Below are 19,146 nucleotides of genomic sequence, written 5' to 3' on the forward strand. Positions count from 1 at the left end.
GGGTAGCACAGGAGCCAGGACTGGCCGGGAGCCGAGGGAGCCTCCGCCGCGCGCTACTGAGGGACCGCGGGTGGGCGGGCTGAGGGGCGGACGAGTCGCGGGCCCCGCCTCCCGCGTGCTGCAGCGGGAGCCACCAACGCCGCGGCCCCGCCGAGGCTTTAAACAGCGGGGCCCGCCCCGCGCCAGCCACACTCGCGCGCAGACTCGGCTGCCGGAGGCGTTCGTGCCGGCCTGGGATAGCGGCGGCGCGTGCGCGGCTTGGAGAGTGACTCCCTCACCTGGCGTTGCGGCCGCAACCACCGTCGGCCGGGGGCGCGGAGGGCGTGCAGCCCGCCAGGTCCGCCAGGCTCTCCGAGTCCGCCGAGCGTCGGGCGGCGATGGAGCCGAGGCCCACGGCGCCCTCCTCCGGTGCCGCGAGGCTGGCGGGGGTCGGGGAGACGCCTCCAGCCGCCGCGCTGGCCGCCGCCGGGATGGACCTGCCCGGCACGGCAGTGCCCTTGGTGCCGGAGGATGCTGCGACTGCGAGCCGGGGCGGCGGCGGGGTCCGCGGGGAGGGCTCCGCGGCGGCCGGTGACGGGCTGGGCAGACCCCTGGGGCCCACCCCGAGCCAGAGCCGCTTCCAGGTGGATCTGGTTTCCGAGAATGCCGGGCGGGCGGCGGCGGCGGCGGCGGCGGCGGCGGCGGCGGCTAACGCTGGGGCGGGGGCCAAGGAGACCCCCGCGGACGGGAAAGCCAGCGGCGAAGGCGGGCTAGCCAAGGGCAGCGAGGAAGCCAAGGGCCGCTTCCGCGTGAACTTCGTGGACCCGGCTGCCTCTTCGTCGGCAGACGAGAGCATGTCGGATGCAGCGGGGATCGGAGGCGACGGGCCCAACGTGAACTTCCAGAACGGCGGGGACACAGTGCTGAGCGAGGGGAGCAGCCAGCACTCGGGCGGCGGCGGCGGCAGTGGGCACCACCAGCACTACTACTATGACACCCACACCAACACCTACTACCTGCGCACCTTCGGCCACAACACTATGGACGCCGTGCCCAGGATCGACCACTACCGGCACACGGCAGCGCTGCTGGGCGAGAAGCTCCTCCGGCCCACCCTGGCGGAGCTCCACGATGAGCTAGAAAAGGTGAGCTCTCCCGGCCCTCTCTGCAGCCCTCTCGCCAGCCCCCCTCCCCCCCCCCCCCAGCCGCTGGTCCGCGCTGACCGCGGGATGTAGCTGCCGGCTCTCGTCTGCTGAGGCGGCGTGAATGGACGTGCACGACTCGTTGGCATCTCTGGTTCAGCTGTCAAGGGTGGAATTGCAGAGGAATGTAACTTAATCTCTTAAAAGTTGGCAGCGGGTTAGGCTAGTTACGTGATACCGGAGAGGCTGCATTTAACAATCTCCCCCATCCAGTTATATATCTTGTGTATGCTTTTTTTTTTCCTCACCCACGCTTAACAATTACCATCCCTTTGAATGACAGTTGTACTTTTAGGCCCCGAGAAGGGAATGTGCAGGAGGTTTAGGTGGTGAGGACGTTTCTCAGGAGGGAGTGGAGAGCACCTACCTACCATCCGTGTCTTTTTTTAAAGGTTGTGTTGTGTGGCTTATGTACACCGGTTTAGGGGTCCCAAGAGTGGGAACATTAGTATTTGAAGGGAAAATCTTAGCAGGATGTGTTTGTGGTGTATGAATTATTAAAGCTCAATTCCTGCAATCTTGAGTGTGCAAAGATATAGGAATCTTAAGTCTTGGGACAAGCTCTTCCTGATAATGGCATAAATCCACTTTTATAATGTAAACCTTTTGGAAGAGGGTTACATCAAAAAGGCGGGGGGCAGAGTCTGAGAGAGAGGGGGAGAGAAATAGAATTGTTTTTTCTGTGGAGGATGTCCAGAAAGACCTTCTGGGGTCTTGTGTAAGTAGTTATACTTGGTGAACAGAAACCATCCCTATAAACTCTATTGATTTCTGTAATTCTTCTTTTATGGCCGCATACAACTTTTATTTTTTCAGGGTACAAAATCGTTCTTTTGAGATGACATTGATGCTTTTGAGATTTGATTAATAATTTTTTATGATTTGGGCTTACTTGAAGTCTGCCTTTATAAGTGTATAATGACTACATTGATGGAATTTTGTGAATGCAAAGAGTTAGCACCATATAGTTTGACACGATCGAAGTGTCGGAAAGTTTAAATACAGAAAGCATGTAATTTCTTTTGGATATGATTATTTGACTTCATACAGTCATTTCATACAAGACTGTACTTGTCCCAGTGTTTGAAAATGTAACATTCATAACATTCATTGAAATAATTGCCAAGGTCCCAACACTTACAGCTTATTGATTGTTTAAAAGCCTGACATCATTTAGCTTTGGGTAATACTACTCCTTTCATTCTGTTATGGTATTTTGTCATATAAGGAGAAAAACGATTTTTAAAACACATTCATATTCCTGTAGTTTCTTTCAAATCTATTATATTTTCCTTTCAAAACTCAAAATTCTCATAAAGCAGATTATATAGCTGGTAATTTACCTTTTAGAGCATTTTTATTATTGGAAATATTATATAGATATTTTCAGATTTATTTCACCAAAGCCCTGTAGTTTAGTAGTAAAACAGTCTGTATTTACCCGTAAGTCTTAAAAGCTTTTTTTATTGAAGGATATTATATACCTTGATCTTGTATGCTTCCTAGGAAAGTTTTTGTTATTTTAAACTAAATTCTCTCAATAACAAAGCCCTTCCAGTTCTCCAGATTTTCAGGTTTTTGTTTGTTTGGTGTTTTTGGTCAGTTCACAGTATATAAAAAAGAACACCTGTATTGTTTAGATGTATAGTAGTTAAAGAAGTCACCTAGCTTCTCAGCCTCAGCTTCCTCACCTTTCAGAGTTATTTTGAAAATTAGGGGGAAAAAATGTATGCAAAGGCCCACGTTCAGTGCCTGCAAAATAATGCCTAGTATAGTTACCATTTCAATCTTATATTGGCCCTTAAGAAAATACATCGTTAAACTTTAGCACTTCAGTTTTAGATTCTCCTAATTTCTGCATTTTTCTGTGAATGTAGTATCTAAAATGTTATGTTCAGAATTTCATTTGTGCAGCATGTAGTGTAATGAGTTCTTTGTAGTTTTTTACTTTTTACCATTAGGGCCCTTTATAGGCAGTGAAAAAGGTTTATTAGGTTAAATAAGCATAGAACTCCTCTTGAAGATAAGTTTGTTTAGAATTGAGTGAATGGATTAAAGAGATGTGTCCTGTGAAGGAGTACAAATCTGGCTATAGATAAACCACTGTTGAAGGAGGGCAGGGGAGGGCTGATAGTATAGGTTGGCTAGATTCCCAGAAGTTTTTCTTCACTTTTTAGATTGACGCTTACTCCTTAAAACCTTTTCTAATGCTTGTAGCTCTAGGTGAAATCATAATACTTAGAATTCTGTAACATTTAATCTTAGCTCTTGATTGACTGTCATGTAGTCTGCTTGGGTCACTGAATGCTTAAATATCTACCACGGATCTAACTTTGTGCTAGGAACTATGGAAGAACAAAAGAAGTAAAAGAAAAGCACTCCAGAAACTTGTTGGGGGAAAGGACTATAGTGTCTTCTACGTGAATTCCTTTCTTTGCCCAGCATTGTGACTTTTTAAAGTGTTTTGCCTAGAAATCCAACTGAAGGGGAATAGTTAAATAACCATGGTGCGTCTTGCTATATTCAGCCATTCTAGGGCCGGGACTCATGAGTTCTCCATTTATCAAATATTTACTGGGGAGAAGAGTTTCTTAGGTGTGGGCCACCTGGCTGTGGCACTGTGGGATGATGCCGTGATTAGCAAAACAGATACTGACTCTGTCATACTCTAGGCATACATTAACCAAATGGTTGCACAAATAACCTAGTTACAAACTTTTTTTTTTTTTTCCAGTGCTATGAAAGAGAAGGGTTAGAATGCTGGTGAGGATATAATAGGACCTAATTTTAATTGGGGTTGGGGAGGCCTTTTTTTTTTTTTAACTGTAATTAGGTATTACCAAATAAAGTAATAACTCTTAACTTAGAGTGCAAAATGAAAGCACCTTATTATTTTAAAGGTGCAAAAGCAAGAAAATACAGCATAAACTTACCCATTTTTAAACAGTCATCTGTGTGATGGGTATACAAAGTATGACATTGAAGCTGAAACATGAAGGCTAAGTTGATGATAGGGCAGAACAATATTCCAGGCCAAAGGAGCAAAATCTGTGAAGACAGTGAGGTGAGAGAGTGGTATGTCCAAAGAACTATGAGGAGGCCAGTATAAGATTTTATTATAAAGGTAGTGCGACGTTATTGAGTTTTGTGTGAGGTAGCAACGTGGTCTTTTTGTTTTGACACCTTTTGATTGCTGGATGGAGAAGGGTGCGAACGGAAGCAGCTTTTACTGTGGTCTCCTTACAGATAGTAAGGATTGGGGGCAGAATGAGTGGGATGTAGGTGGATTGGATGTGGGAGTGAAGGAGAAGCTGATTCCCAGCTTTTGGACTTGAACAGCTGAATAGATGGTTGGTACTTTGCCTAAGATGGGGAAGGCTGGAGAAGGAATATAGATCGGGGAGGAAAGAAAGAATGCTTTTGAGTAGCCTGCAAGATATCTTAGTCCAAGAGTCATTTTGAGGGAGAAGGAGCAGAATATATTTTATATGTATATGAAATATATGTGTGTATGTGTATATACATACATATTTACATACATATGTACGTGTATATATATTTATGTATTTAAAGTCGTGCATGAAATTACTTGGGGAGAGTGGGTAAATAAGAGAACAGAAACAGGGTCTGGGATTGGGCCTGGGGAATGTCTAAAGGTCTACTAGAGATTGTGGCAACACTAGCAAAGGAAATTAAGAAGGAGCTGTTAGGCTGGTGAGAAATAGCCAGGAGAGCAGTGTCAGGGAAGCTGAGAGAAAAGTGTTTTAAAGAAGGAACAAAGTCTTCAGAGATACGCCAGTAATTAATTTTTTTTAAGTATTTCAAAGAATAAAACCGAAGTAGTGATTCCTGCCCCTACAAGAAGAAAGTAAAAAGTGGGGGGTAAACAGATAAGTATTTGATAGACAACTTCAACATGTATAATGGAAAGCATGATTATCAAATGTGGAAAAGTATGTGGTGGAGAATACATAATAGCTCCTACTGGATTTGAAGCAGTTTTAAAGTAGTTTGAAAAGAGTGCATTACCATTGCAGTTTTGTCCGTAGGCCAAGGCTTGGAGCCTTTTGCTGGTGGTATGTCAAATCTTTGTATGTGGCCTCTCTGTTTTAGCCTCTCTCATTAATAAAAAGGGGAAAGGTCAAGGGAACAGCTATATCAAGTGTCTTATGTTTCACTGAACTTGTTGGTTTTTTCATTTAATTCATAAGAAATAAGTCTTATACACATTTTACTCATGATAAGATGGGGTCATAAAAAGTGAAGAAATTGCTTAATGCCACTCTCACAGAAAGTGGTACAGCTGGCATTCACACCCAGGTTTTTTTTATTAATGCCAGGACATAGTAGCTCCTCTTTCTTGTTATTTCTTCTTTCTCCCTATCCCCTGGACCTGCTCTGACATGGCAGGGATGTTGAGGGGGACATGTTGGGGGTTGCCAACATCACTCTTCTATCTTGACCTCCTGAGAGTAGAATGGTTACGTAACTGAGAGAAAAAAGGAGGAATTCTTGTGATAATGTAATTACTGACTAATATGACTGTCTCTTTCACTAGGATCTGAGCTGGTGTCTCATTCATCTCCAGACAGAGAATAGGTAGTTAATAAAGATTCGTTTATCGAATGTATCAGGGTGAGCAGTTCCTCCCACTTAACAGGGACTTAAAACACTAAACAAGTGTAGCTGCTGCTCTAAATGGGCTGTGCTGAGTCGTGGACAAGAAATTCCACACACTACTAATCATGTCAGTACAGAGCTTGAGTCTTTGAAGGTCGCCCTGGGGGAACCAGAATGGGTCACATCCCTGAGGATAAGGAATAGAGTAGGTCCAGGAATGAGTAAAGGTGGGACCTTGATCAGAAATAGTTGTGCAGGGCACAAACTTGCACTGTTTCACAATTTTGCCAGGGGCCCCACCCTCTAAACCCATGCCACTAGAGCTGAAGTCTGGTTTACCTGTAAGACTGTACACATTCTCCAAGTATATACCAACTAACTGCCTGGGTAGAAGGAAAGATAAATTTGGGGATTTAAAATCTGGCAAAAAATCTGTACACTGCTGTCGTAATCAGTGTCTTCTCTATGTGTGTTTGGGTTCATAGTCACATTCTCAATCTTGTTAGACCAGAATTTGAAGGACCAAAAGAGTGTTTCTAGGTTCTTATGTATTTAGTGTGTTTGTTTTCACTAATTTTTAATTACACGTTTCATACGTGTTTGTAAAGTCTGTAGCACTAGTCAAATTGGCTCCATGCTGAAGTGAAATGAATATGAATTTAGTTATTCAAGAAATCTTGATTGAACATCAATAATAGCCCTGTTCTGAGTGATGGGGTTACAGCAGTAAGCACAACAGAATTGTGGAGCTTTCATTCTAGCAGTAGGAGAGAGTAAACAGATAGGTCAGATGTAACTGCCGTGAAGAAACCGAAAGGTGGATAGATGCTGATAGCTGGGGTGGTGTTATTCTGGGGGAGTTAGAGAAGCCCCCTCTGGTACATGAGCAGACACTAGACGGGAGTGAAAGATCAGCCTGTGAAAACACCTGAGGGGAAGAACACTAGGCAGAGGACTGCACACACCAAGACCTTGAGATGGCAGTGTGCCTGGGGTATGCTTGGCATGACTGAGAAACAAGAGGGCCAGACTTGAGACTGGAGTGGCTAGCAGGAGAGTCATAGGGGAGGAGGTTAGAGCAATAGTGAAAAGCAAACAGTGTAGAACTTGGTAGATTGTGATGAAGACTTGGGGTTTTACCCTGAGTGAGGTAGGGAGTCATGGAGAGCTTTGAGCACAGACTTGACATGACCTGACTTACTTTTTTAAAACATCACTCTCATGTTGTGTGGAGAGTATCCTGTAAGGGGGTAAGAGTGGAAGCTGGGAAACAAGTTAGAAGCCTACTGCAGTGTTTTAGTTAAGATGATGATGACTTTTATGAAGGTGATAGTGTTTGATACAATGACAGCTCTTTAGATGCTGGATATGTTTAAAAGGTGGAATTGTTGGGATTTGGTGACTGTTTGTGTGTGGGGTTTTCCCCTGTTGAGAATGGAGTCGATATTTATGAAGAGGTGGGAGACTGGGAAGAGCAAGTTTTGGAGGTGGACTCGAGTTGGGTTTCATTTCTACAAATTAGTTCTGCATTGGGGCAAGCACTTATAAAATTGCAGCTACTGGTTTGTGAAATAATAGAACCTAAGAAAATGGGTTTTAATTTGTAGTATACAAATGTGCTTTTATGCTGCAAATTTCAGGTAAAACCATGAGAACCGGTAGTTTTTCAAATAGAGTATAAAGGGGTGGGGAACTAGTCGGTTGACTCCACAAAGTGAGAGAGTGAGGAATGGATGAGGAAAACTACTTAAATACTGAAGTTAAAAATATATCAATGGTTTCCCATTAAATATGAAATTTATCATCTGCCATTGGATTTATGATTGTTCCATTTTTCACTAGAACCTGTAGTAGTGCTTTCTTAAAGCTATTATGAAAAACTTGGAGCCCATGGAGGACTTAGGGATTTCTGATTAGAAGAAGGGGGAAGTCTGAAAGGCAAACATATCTTAGTGGAATCTTGTCTCTCTGCAGAAGCTGATTGTGGCTGGTGTAGTCATAGTACCCTTGGGCTCAGAAATTTCTCTGCCTTAAATTTTCACTATGCTGTTCCTGAACACTGACAAATTAGCTATTCATCTAGAGTAAGAATACTAGAAACCTCTGGATGGTTCTTTGTTGGGTTGGTATGAATTGGTTCCTTCAATGATGTAGCTTCTAACAGAGTTTAGCGTGCGAGTCACTTTGGAGCTTTTTTGTGGGTAGGTGGCTTGGTAGAGCAGGCTTTATTATACTCCAGTGGAGGAAGACTTAAAGGACCTATGAGGACCCTGATCATCTGCTGTAGCATGACTTTTACCCCATTGTTTCACCTAAATAGTTCTTTTTTAAAAAAATTAATTTATTTAATTTATTTATTTTTGGCTACATTGGGTCTTCATTGCTGTGCGCGGGCTTTCTCTAGTTGCAGAGAGGGGGGCTACTCTTCTTTGTGGTGCGCGGGCTTCTCATCGCAGTGGCTTCTCTTGTTGCGGAGCATGGGCTCTAGAACGCAGGCTCAGTACTTGTGGCACATGGGCTCAGTAGTTGTGGCTCGCGGGCTCCAGAGCGCAGGCTCAGTAGTTGTGGCGCATGGGCTTAGTTGCTCCATGGCATGTGGGATCTTCCCGGACCAGGGCTTGAACCCGTGTCCCCTGCACTGGCAGGCGGATTCTTAACCACTGCACCACCAGGGAAGCCCCTCACCTAAATAGTTCTTATTAAAGTCACCAGTGACCTTCTCCATCCTTATCACCAAGTCTAGCAAAGGTTTTTTCTCAGCAGCATTCAGCCTTCCAGCAGCATTTGATATTCTTTTGAAGTCTTCTTGATACTTCCTTGGCTTCTGTAACACCACTCTTTCCTTTAGTTTTCCTTCTTTCTCTCCGGCTCTTTCAGCCCAGTGTCTTCTGCATTTTCCTTCGTCTCTAAACTGGCCATCCTCTAGGCTTGATTCTGGCTTTCCTTCTTCCTCTGCCGTCTTCTCTCTCTGTATATCCCCTGTCTATATCACCTGTAGGCTAATTGCTCCCCAAATTTTGTCTCCTACTAATATCCCCTTTGTGAGTTCTGGGCATCCAGCGCCTGCTGGACGTTTTAGCTTCCTGTCTAAAAGACACCCCACACTCACAAACTTATTATTTTTCTTTCTCTACCTCTGAAAACAAAACCACCCAGGCCCTCTTCCAGTGTGCCCTGTGTCTCTGTGAATGGTACCACCATTCATCATATTGCACAAGTGAGAAAACTGAGTCATCCTTGACACTTTTTCTCCCCTCTCTACATCCAGTTGATCACCGAGTTCTTTGTATCACCTTTATTTCCTAAATATTATTTTCATCCTCACTGCTACCATCCTAGAGCAGTCTGCAGCATATCTTTCTCCAGTAGCCTTCTATAGTTTCCCCTATTCACTATGCCCTCCTGTTACTATTGTGCCTGGAGTGATCTTTCTAAAACAAAATTAATCATGTTATTCCTTGGCTTAAAGCTAGCCCTGCATTGTCTAGCTCTGGCCTGCCTCTTCTTTAGTGTTTCAGTTTCTCAGTGGCACAGTACTTCCTCTGGCCATAGTGCCTTTGTATGTAATACTATCCATGAATTCTTCCTCCCTTCTCCCCCATACCACACTGATAACTTTTCAGTCTTAATATTTCACTTCAATCTTTATTTCCTGAGAGAGGAAGCCTTTATCCTCCAGTCTAGGACAAACCTCTTTTCTCTTCGAGCCCTTATTTCAGTTAGTTGGGAGTATGTTTGTTAAGATGGTTATTTGAGTAAACTTGAGTTGACTTCAAGCTCCATGAGAAGCAGACTATGTCTGTGACTGTTTATCATGTCCCTACTACATAGCAGACCCTCAATCAATACACGTTGAATAATAGAACTATTCTTTATAAATTATTGTAGTACACAAGAATCTTAAACTCTTTTATGTACCTCATACTGTCATCTAGAATCTCTAAAGGACATTTGACAGGCAGATGGCCCCAGTTTGCACATTTGGAATTTAAGTCACAAAAGAACTAAGTAACCTGTCCAAAATCATAAGACCCTTAACTGGTAGAGCCACGGTTGGAACTTGCAACAACCATTTTGACTCCCAGTTGATGTTAATTCCAATGTCCTACAGTTTAATACTACATGAGTTCTTGCTATTTTGGTTTTTTTTTTTTTTTTAATTCCCATGGCAGTTGTGTTTTAGTTCATTGAAGATAAAGTAGAAAAGATTTGGACCCCTCAGTTTCACTGTATGGATAGATCTTTTCCCAATAGAAAAATATTTTTAAAAAAATTTAAGTATAAGAAAGTTTCTTATAAATAGAATCATAGTAAGTTTTTTTTTAAATTTCTTCTGCTTTTCTTATCTGTATCTCCCAAAAGTGTGATGTAAATGTTTAAATGTTCTAGTGTTGCACTTTTCAGTACTATAACCACTAGACACATTTGGCTGTTAAACTAAATTTTTTTATTTTTTTAATATTTATTTATTTATTTTTGGCTGCGTTGGGTCTTAGTTGCAGCACGCAGGATCTTTCATTGCAGCATGCAGACTTCTCTCTAGTTGTGGTGCGTGGGCTCCAGAGCACCGGCTCAGTAGTTGCGGTGCATGGGCTCCAGAGTGTGTGGGCTCTGTAGTTGTGGTGCGTGGGTTCCAGAGCGCATGGGCTCTGTAGTTGAGTCATGTGGGCTCTCTAGTTGTGGTGCGTGGGCTTAGTTGCCCTGCGACATGTGGGATCTTAGTTCCCTGATCAGGAATTGAACCCGTGTTCCCTGCATTGGAAGGCGGATTCTTAACCACTGGACTGCCAGGGACGTCCCTAAACTAAGTATAAATTAAAGTTAAAAATGCATTTACTTGAGCCAAATTTTAAGTGCTCGATACCCACACGTTGGCTAGTGGCTACCATACTGGACAGTGAAGATACAGAACATTTCCCTCATCACAGGGAAATCAGTTAGCCAGTGCTGTCAGGGGAAGTGATATTTAAAGGAACTTTTCCCTTCCCTCATTCCTCCTTTCTTGGATTTCTGCCTGCCTTTTCTTACATGTTAAATAGTCACCACTAGTTTAAAATTATTAAACAGTCAAATTTTCTCTAATTTTGCATGAGATCCTTCCTTAAATAAAGTTGTCTAAACATATTAGGCCCTCAATTAAATGTTTGTTGAATCAGTGAAATTTATCTCTTTCTGAGAATGGAGATCTGGGTCTTTAATATTGCAAAGGCTGTGAAGAATTTCTTAATATTGTATAAAGTGTTAAGTTTCCAAAGCACTCTTAACTCATGTATCTGTATTTGATCTTCAAATCTATCTTTGGAGGAGATGGGTTTTCAGGTCTTAGAGTAGCAATCATATTTTCCAAGGTTGTGGTTTGCCTAAGCACTTAACTAATACTTGGTAAGGCTGCATCTCTTTGAAACTAGCTCTCTGTTTCCCTTTTCTTTTGGACTAGTGATCCCCAAATTTCTAAAAGAATAACCTGGAGAAAAATTACAGATTCCTCTCTCTCAAAGAATATACATGCCATTTTAAAAAAGCTTTCCTGGTGATTCCCAGAGAGCCAGGTTTGAGAACCAATGTCCTAGACAGACTTTGGTTATCATTATGACAGTAGTACATAGTTGTGGGTTTTTTTGTTGCTTTGTTTGTTTGTTTTGATATGCTGATTGTCAGTTTTGAAACATCCTACTATAGGAACCTATCAAAGATCTGGATTTAACCCTTAGATAACTGTATAATGAATTGTATAATGTTACCAATTATTCAACATCTGTCATGTTTCAGGAGCAGTCTGTAGTCTGTGCACAGTCATCTTCCAAACCAGTTAGTTTACAAATAGACAAACTCAGAGGCTAATAGCAACTTGCCTAAGTCTCACAGCCAGTGAGTGCTAGATGCTGTATTTAAACATAGACACGTTAATGAAAGCTCACATGTGAGGTGCTAGGACAAATCCTGTAGGGAAGTCAGACACACAAGTACTAACTGGTAAGTCTGAATCCTGATGAGTTCACATGGAATAGTTGGAGTGAGATATTATCTCTCTTTTATAGAACCTAATGGTCTCAGACATAAATAATCAGGCTTTACTATTTTAGAAGTTAAGCTTTATGATACATTATTCTTAGTACTGGCTTACCTGTAAGTTTCCAGAAATAATAGATTTGGCTTACAGCACTTGAAAAATTATTGTCTCACCTATTTCAGTCCCAATTATTTGGCAGATTTGCTGATTAGAAACAAAGCTGATTCAGAGGTGGATTCAAAGATGACCAGCATGTTATACAGATAGAAAATAAGAAAATCATAAAAAGCAGAAAAGTAGCAGTCTAGAATAGCTCTTGAGTAGACGCAGAGCCAGGACCTGAGTTTTGGTTATCACAGTATCTCCATCTAGCATAATGCTGGCACAAAGTAACCATGGTGTTTTAAATCTCAATACAAAAAGAGTCAACCAACTACACATTTTTGGAAAATTTCAGTCTCATGTCATCCTAGAGTATCGCATTTTAAGAGGCTAATATTAGTCCTTTTCAGAACCAACACTTTAAAAATTTACTCCAAGGGTTTCTTTGTACTTTGTTTATTTAAAATGTTTATTACCGTATCATTATGAAGAGAAGATAATATAGGAGGTTTGAAAATCAGAGAAAGTTAAAGACCTCAAATCCTTAACACTTTTGCATTTTTATACGTGTAAAAATTATGATTTTATATCCTACTCTTTCCACCTAGCATTAAATAACTAATCATAAGTAATCAGTTTCCTGTCACCCATAGTAATCTTCTATTTAAGTGAATGTTTTTATGATAGTCTCATACATGTACCGTATGATATGTGTACCATAACTTGCATTTTCTCTGCAGACTCTTTAGTTCATTTACATTTATTGGGATTTGGCTGTTATTAGGCATGGTATTTTGCTATTTGTTGGTTTTCATACCCGTTTTTGTTCCTCTAATCCTCTTTTCCTGCCATCTTCTATGCTAATCAGATATTTTTTAATATCCATTTTACTTCCATTTACGTTCTTGTTATATATCTCTTTGCATTACTATTTCAGTGGTTGTTCCACTTACAGAGAATATTGAATTTTTTCAGCTAAAATATAGGAACCTTAAAACAGAATACTTTTCTTAGTACTTTGGTAGTCATGTAAATTACAGACCCAGCAATACAGTGTTGTACTTTTTGTTTTCAACAAAAGTCCTATGACTTTTTTAAAAAAAGGAAAGAAGGCTTATATGGTGTTTTATTTCCTTTTTTTTTTTTTTTCCATTTCTTCTTGTAGACCTGTGTTGCCATCTGATACTATTTCCCTTCCTTGTGTAGTTGTTGTAAGGGAGGTCATCTGGCAACAAAATTCTTTGTTTTTATTATCTGAAGATGTCTTTACTTTTGAAGGATAGTTTTGCTGGATGTCAGTTTCCTGGTTGCCAGGGTTTTCTTCTTTCAGTGGTTTGAGTATGCACTTCCAGTGTCTTCTGCCCACCATTGTTTCTGATAAGACAGCCATTAATCATACCATTGCTCATCTGTATGTGATACATTGGTTTTCTGTGGTTGCTTTCAAGATATATTCTTTACCTTTGGCTTTCAGGAATTTGTACATAGGGGCTTTTCTCTTTGTGTGGATCCTTTTTGGGTTTAAATTTCTTGTATCTGTAAGTTAATGGGTTTCACTGCTTCCTCCAGCCATTTCCACTCTGCTGTTGAATCCATCTAATGAATTTTTTATTTCAATTATTTTGATCTTCAGATTAAGAATATCTAATTTTTAAAATATAGCTTCCATTTCTCTGTTGAGATTCCCTCTCTGTTACTCACTGATACCGTATTTACCTTTAATTTTTTAGTATGTTCATTATAGCTATTTTGAAGTCTTTGTCTCTCATATCTAACATCTGGGCCCACTTGGAGTTAATGTCTAATGACTTTTTTTCTTGCCTATGGGTTATATTTTCCTGTTCAGTAATATTTTGGGGTAAAGACTAGACTTGTATGTAGATAACACATTGTAGCAACTTTGGGCTGTTGTTTTTTTCAGTATTCTCCTAAGGATTATTGTTTTTTGTTCTAACAGGTACTTAAGTTGCCTAGATTCAAACTGCACACTGAGTCCTCTATCCCCACTATGCAGTACCTGATATCTCTGTTGTGTCCTGTGTTTTCAGCTGCTGCTTTTTTAGCCTGTCTCTTAGGGTGTGGGTGTGTGTGTGTATGTGTGTATGTGTGTGGTGCAGATCCTCCCCTGTACCTGTGTGATTTAGTGGTCACCTGAGATTTGGGGCTTACCCTCGCTTTCATTCTGTTTTTTTTCCTAGAGATTCCCACTTAATTTCTAGTTCCTCTTTTGGCTCTTGGGCTCTCTTTTCTAATATTTCAAGCTAGGAAGGCTTCACTTAAAGCCATCCAAGTTACACACACTTGGGGAAGTGCTCTCAGTTGAAAAAGAAAGCAAACTCCGTGCAGCTGTATCTACCTAAGAGTATTTCCTTTCTGGTCTTTGCTTTTTTTCAATCTGTCCTAGTTTTTTTCCCATACATAGATAGTTTAGCTGTCAGTCAGGGGTTTAAATCTTTGCCTTTCCGCTTAATGCTTGTGTAACCTTCAGAAAAAGAACTTGTCACCTCAGAATCTCAGTTTCCTTCTATAGAAAATGGGAAAGATGATAATTCATAGTGAGAAATAGCACATATTCATGCGAGAAATACATGAACTACCAAGTGCATACCACGTGCTAAATGTAGTTTTTGTTATCACGTGGTTCTCCATGTATATTGCTTTTCTAATACTTTACCCATTTAGGATATTGCTAAGTCATATATTTAAATCTTTGACAACTTTTGGTTCTCCTTATTTTAAAAATAAAGCAATTTGAAATGTAAATGACACAGTTATACCTTCCAGTATCACTTAATAATATAAGTTTTCTGGTAACTTGAATTAAAATGTTTTTAAGCTATTTGTTGACATTAGCAAGTTGTGTGGGATTTGAAATAATGTATGAATTATGCTATGCATAATGCATTTTGTTGTAACTCAGTCTTGAACACGATGGGCTAGGTAGAGGACTGAATTCTTTGACTGCAATCAGCAGTTCTGACTTGGTTCATTGTAAAGTCACATGGTCACAGCATCCACTTTTATCTGTGGCACTTGAGTTTTGAGCTTTGCATTAATGCCACTGGATATTAATAGACCATTGTTAACCAGAGCAGATTGGATTCCTGTAAAACAATACTTTGTTTTGAGAGCGTAGTCTGTATGGGGAGCATTACACTGAATACACCAATCACCGACAGCACGGATAGGAAATGTTGGTAGCTTTGGGGTGATATAATTGGCTAGTACGTAAAGAAAAAATGGTTAGAATAAGCCCAGCCACTTTGGCATCTAAATTTGCATATGTATGTGTCAATTTTAGTTACTGATTTGGCTTTGTTTCATAATATTAATTTAACACTTTAGCTTACTTTGGTATTAAGATGCTATTAAACTATATGAGAAATTTTTATCTAAAGTATCTTGATGGATACTTTAGTTCAGAAATTTGTTTTTAGGATTTAAATACCATTTTTTGGTGAACTTTAACTTTTTTGAAGTGTAATTTTGGGTTTTTAAAAAAATCAATAATAAGCTGCTTGTAAAGAAAGCAGTGAATTCTTTTATACTAACTGTGCCCTGAAATGAAGATTCCCCACTCCTCTGGGTGTCAGTAACAGTGATTTAATTTGCTTAAATAAAGCTAGGCCCACAAGTTATGCTTCTGTTCTCCTACTGTGCAATCTAATATTAACCCTAGCTAGTGTTGCTATGATGTGCTTATCAGTTGCCACCAAAGCAAACAGCACAGGGAGGAAGCTTTCATTTATTAAACACATTTTTAGCACTAGAGAAGTTACAGAGGATTTCTAGTAGTGTGATCATTGGTCCTCAAAGCCAGGTTCTTCACACTATATCCTGTTGACTTGTTGATGGTGTAGGTAATAAATCTTTTACCACCATTCAGAATGGTGATGCCACATTTCTATATATAGGTCAGTGTTTTTGTTTATTCTTCCAGAGGTAATCTTAAACTCCCAGTATTACAGGAAGCAGTGTAGTAGAGTCTAGATTAATAATGTTTTGCAGTACTTATTTTTGTGTATTTGTTCAACATCCAGTTATTTAAACTCACCCCATGGGCAGTTGAAATAATCACTTAGTTGTTGTTTATAATAATAGCCAAAATTTATCAACCACTTACCCTGTTAATGTCAGACAATGTACCAAGCAGTTAATACATTTTGTTTTTTAATCTTTTAAAAGTCTTTTTATTTTATTTTTTTAGACATTTTCCCCATTATTTTATTTATTTATTTTTAAATTTTTATTTTATTTTTGGCTGTGTTGGGTCTTTGTTACTGTGTGGGCTTTCTCTAGTTGCAGCGAGCGGGGGCTACTCTTGGTTGCGGTGCGCAGGCTTCTCATTGCAATGGCCTCTCTTGTTGTGGAGCTCAGGCTCTAGGCACACGGGCTTCAGTAGTTGTGGCTCGTGGGCTCCAGAGCACAGGCTCAGTAGTTGTGGCTCACGGGCTTAGTTGCTCCACGGCATGTGGGATCGTCCCGGACCAGGGCTCAAACCCGTGTCCCCTGCAGTGGCAGGCATATTCTTAACCACTGCGCCACCAGGGAAGCCCTAAAGGTCTTTTTAGAATTGTGGTATATAGCAGAGAAAAAAAATGTAAAGACTAAATGCATAAGTTAATCAAGTGATCACCACCCAGATCAAGGAATAGAACACTGCTGGTACTCCAGAAACCCTCTGTGCACCCCATTCTGATCTCCCTGTGCCAAAAGTAGCCACTGTCCTGACTTAATGGTGATCATTTGTTTGGGTCTGGGTCTTGGTATTTTGTTTGTTTGTTTGTTTTTGTCACCTTTATGTATTCTGGAAGACCATCAGTCTAGTTTTGCCTGCTTTAAAACTTTATATGGAATCATACAGTGCTTTTTTATCTGTCATCTTTTGCTCATTGTTATGTTTGTATGTATTTTTAATTCATTCATTTGTATTGCTAATTATCTTCCATTATATGAAATGCTACAATTCTGTAGTTGTGGATGTTTGAGACTGTTTCTGGTCCTTGGCAATTTTTAGCAATGCTGATATGAACATTTTAATATAAGTGTCCTACTTCATTTAAGTGTGGTTTATCTATAGGGATATATCTAGGAGTAGAATTGCTGGGTTAAAAGGTATGCATTTTTTTCAGCTTAAGAAGATAATGCCCAAACTTCTTTTCCAAAGTTGTGTACCAATTTATATTCCCACCAGCAGTGTATGAGAGTTTTTGTGTTCTATACAATCATGATATTTTCTCACTTTATCTTCTCAAACACTATGGGATAGGTAATATTATCTCCATTTTACAGATGTGGAAACTGAGAGCCAGAGGTGTTAAACAACTTGCCAGAGTTCACATAGCTAGTGATAGCAGAGCTAGATTTTGAACTTGGATCTGACTCAGGAGCAGACACTTAAAATTTTACTTGTTACTATTTCAGGACATTATTTGGAGAACAGGGATTGCCCATAAAGACTCAATATTCATTCACTATGTCTTTGATTAAAAATGACAGGGAGAGGTCTGCACTCTTGTGGACCTTCCACTTTAATACATATTGAAGGAGTGGAGGTAGGTACATAGATTACAAGAGCTGAATAAACTAAAAAAAAATAATTACTGGGTGTGATATATGCTATGAAGAAGAAAAAAGGGGCACTGCTGAGAAGAAACTATATGTTGGGTGGTCTGGGAAGGAGGCTACACTTGAGCTAAGACCTAAAGTTTGAGAAGGAGCCAGCCATATTCAAAGTGTGTTAAAGACAGGGAATAGCAGGCAAAAAGTCCCCCAGGAGAAAATAATTTAAAATCAACATTTCAGCAATAAAGCAGTATTATATCAAATTAAATATTTGATAGAACTCTTTCAGAAATTTTATAACTTAAAGGATAGAATTTTGAAGGTGTATAAAAAACTTCAAGGAAAATTAATAGAAATAATAAAGTGGTGTATGACTGGAAAAATACAGAGACTTTACTTCTAAAACAGACTAATATTTACTTTTTCTTTAATCATGTCAAATCTTACTATGTGTGGTAATAAAACATTGATGACAAATCTCAAGAATTCTGTGTGGATAATTTTCTTTTTCAAGCCTTCCTGAAAGGGCATGGATGTGTAAGTGGACCCAGGGGTGAAGAGGTTGCAATGGTAAAGCATGTACGGGAAGAAGGAACCTAGTATGACCCAGAGCATTTGATCAGAAGGAGTTGCTAGCTTGCGCTGCTAATGTCGGTTTTTAATTGGAAAAAGAAAATTCTAGGTAACATAGAAACTGAACGATTTATTGGTCTGTTTTAACTAGCCTGTCTACCACCATAGCCTCCAAATAAGCTCCTAAAGTTAAATAACTCGTATAACTCTATTTAGGACACAATTTCATATTAAACATTTTACGTGCCTTCCAGGTGGGTTATATCTGTACACTAGCAATTTTTTCTCCTCCGTAGGAGGTCTGATCCCGCTGTATGTAACAGTCCTGTAGGGCAAAGAGTTTCGCGCACATTGTAGACCCTGGGGGAATTTCTACAAAGAGCAAAGAGATTTTAAAAAATACCCTCCGGTGTCATACACAGCGCAGAACTTCTGCTGCCTTTTTTATGAGGACTGTGTCAGAAACCCTTAGCTTCTGTAGATTTGGAAGCAGAGGAAGGAGGGAAGGATGAAGCAAGGTAAAGAGTGAAAATAGCTGAGGAATTGGGAAGTTTGAGCAGAACAGTTTCTTAAGTTGGGCAATTTGTCTAATGTCTCCTTGCCCAAAATAGGTAACTTAAAATAATTCACCTTGGCTCCCTGTAATATGTGGAATTCTACCATTTAGAAGATTCTCTGCATTGCCACATTAATAGCTACATGGTTTGGGGTAGGTTAACCTGTCAAAAGACTGTTCCCACATTTGTTAAGTGGAGATTAGATCTATCTTTCAAAGATGTGCCAGTTCAGGGAAATAGGGTGTGAAAGCATTTAGGGAAGTGTCTGGAACACAGTAGGCTTTCAGTAAATGTTGGCTGTAATTAAAGGAAGCCAGAGAGATTATGAGGGTCTCCTATACTACGAATTCTTATTTTACCCCATGAGTAATGGATAGCCAGACCTAGATTATGTACAACTGTATTTTGTATGAAATTTTTGTTTCTTGACAGTAGAAAAACTACTATTTTGATGTATCTTGCAATATTACTTAGCACAAAAAATCTGGTGCATATCACAATAAACTTGAATTGGGTTGGATTCTATGCCAGGGTTCAC

General features: G+C 40.3%; 1 protein-coding gene across 1 annotated transcript in view; it reads left to right on the plus strand.

The window, feature by feature from the left end:
• The first annotated feature begins 286 nt into the window (after positions 1 to 286).
• The window catches only part of SLC12A2 (solute carrier family 12 member 2), a 110,755-nt gene continuing 91,895 nt past the window's right edge, over positions 287 to 19,146 (plus strand). Inside the window, exon 1 of the mRNA XM_060093308.1 lies at positions 287 to 1,124. Coding sequence (XP_059949291.1) covers positions 378 to 1,124 — 747 coding nt within the window. The 5' untranslated portion in view covers positions 287 to 377. The remainder of the gene's footprint in view (positions 1,125 to 19,146) is intronic.

This window comes from Mesoplodon densirostris, chromosome 3 (genome assembly GCF_025265405.1).
Source record: "Mesoplodon densirostris isolate mMesDen1 chromosome 3, mMesDen1 primary haplotype, whole genome shotgun sequence".
Taxonomy (NCBI): domain Eukaryota; kingdom Metazoa; phylum Chordata; class Mammalia; order Artiodactyla; family Ziphiidae; genus Mesoplodon; species Mesoplodon densirostris.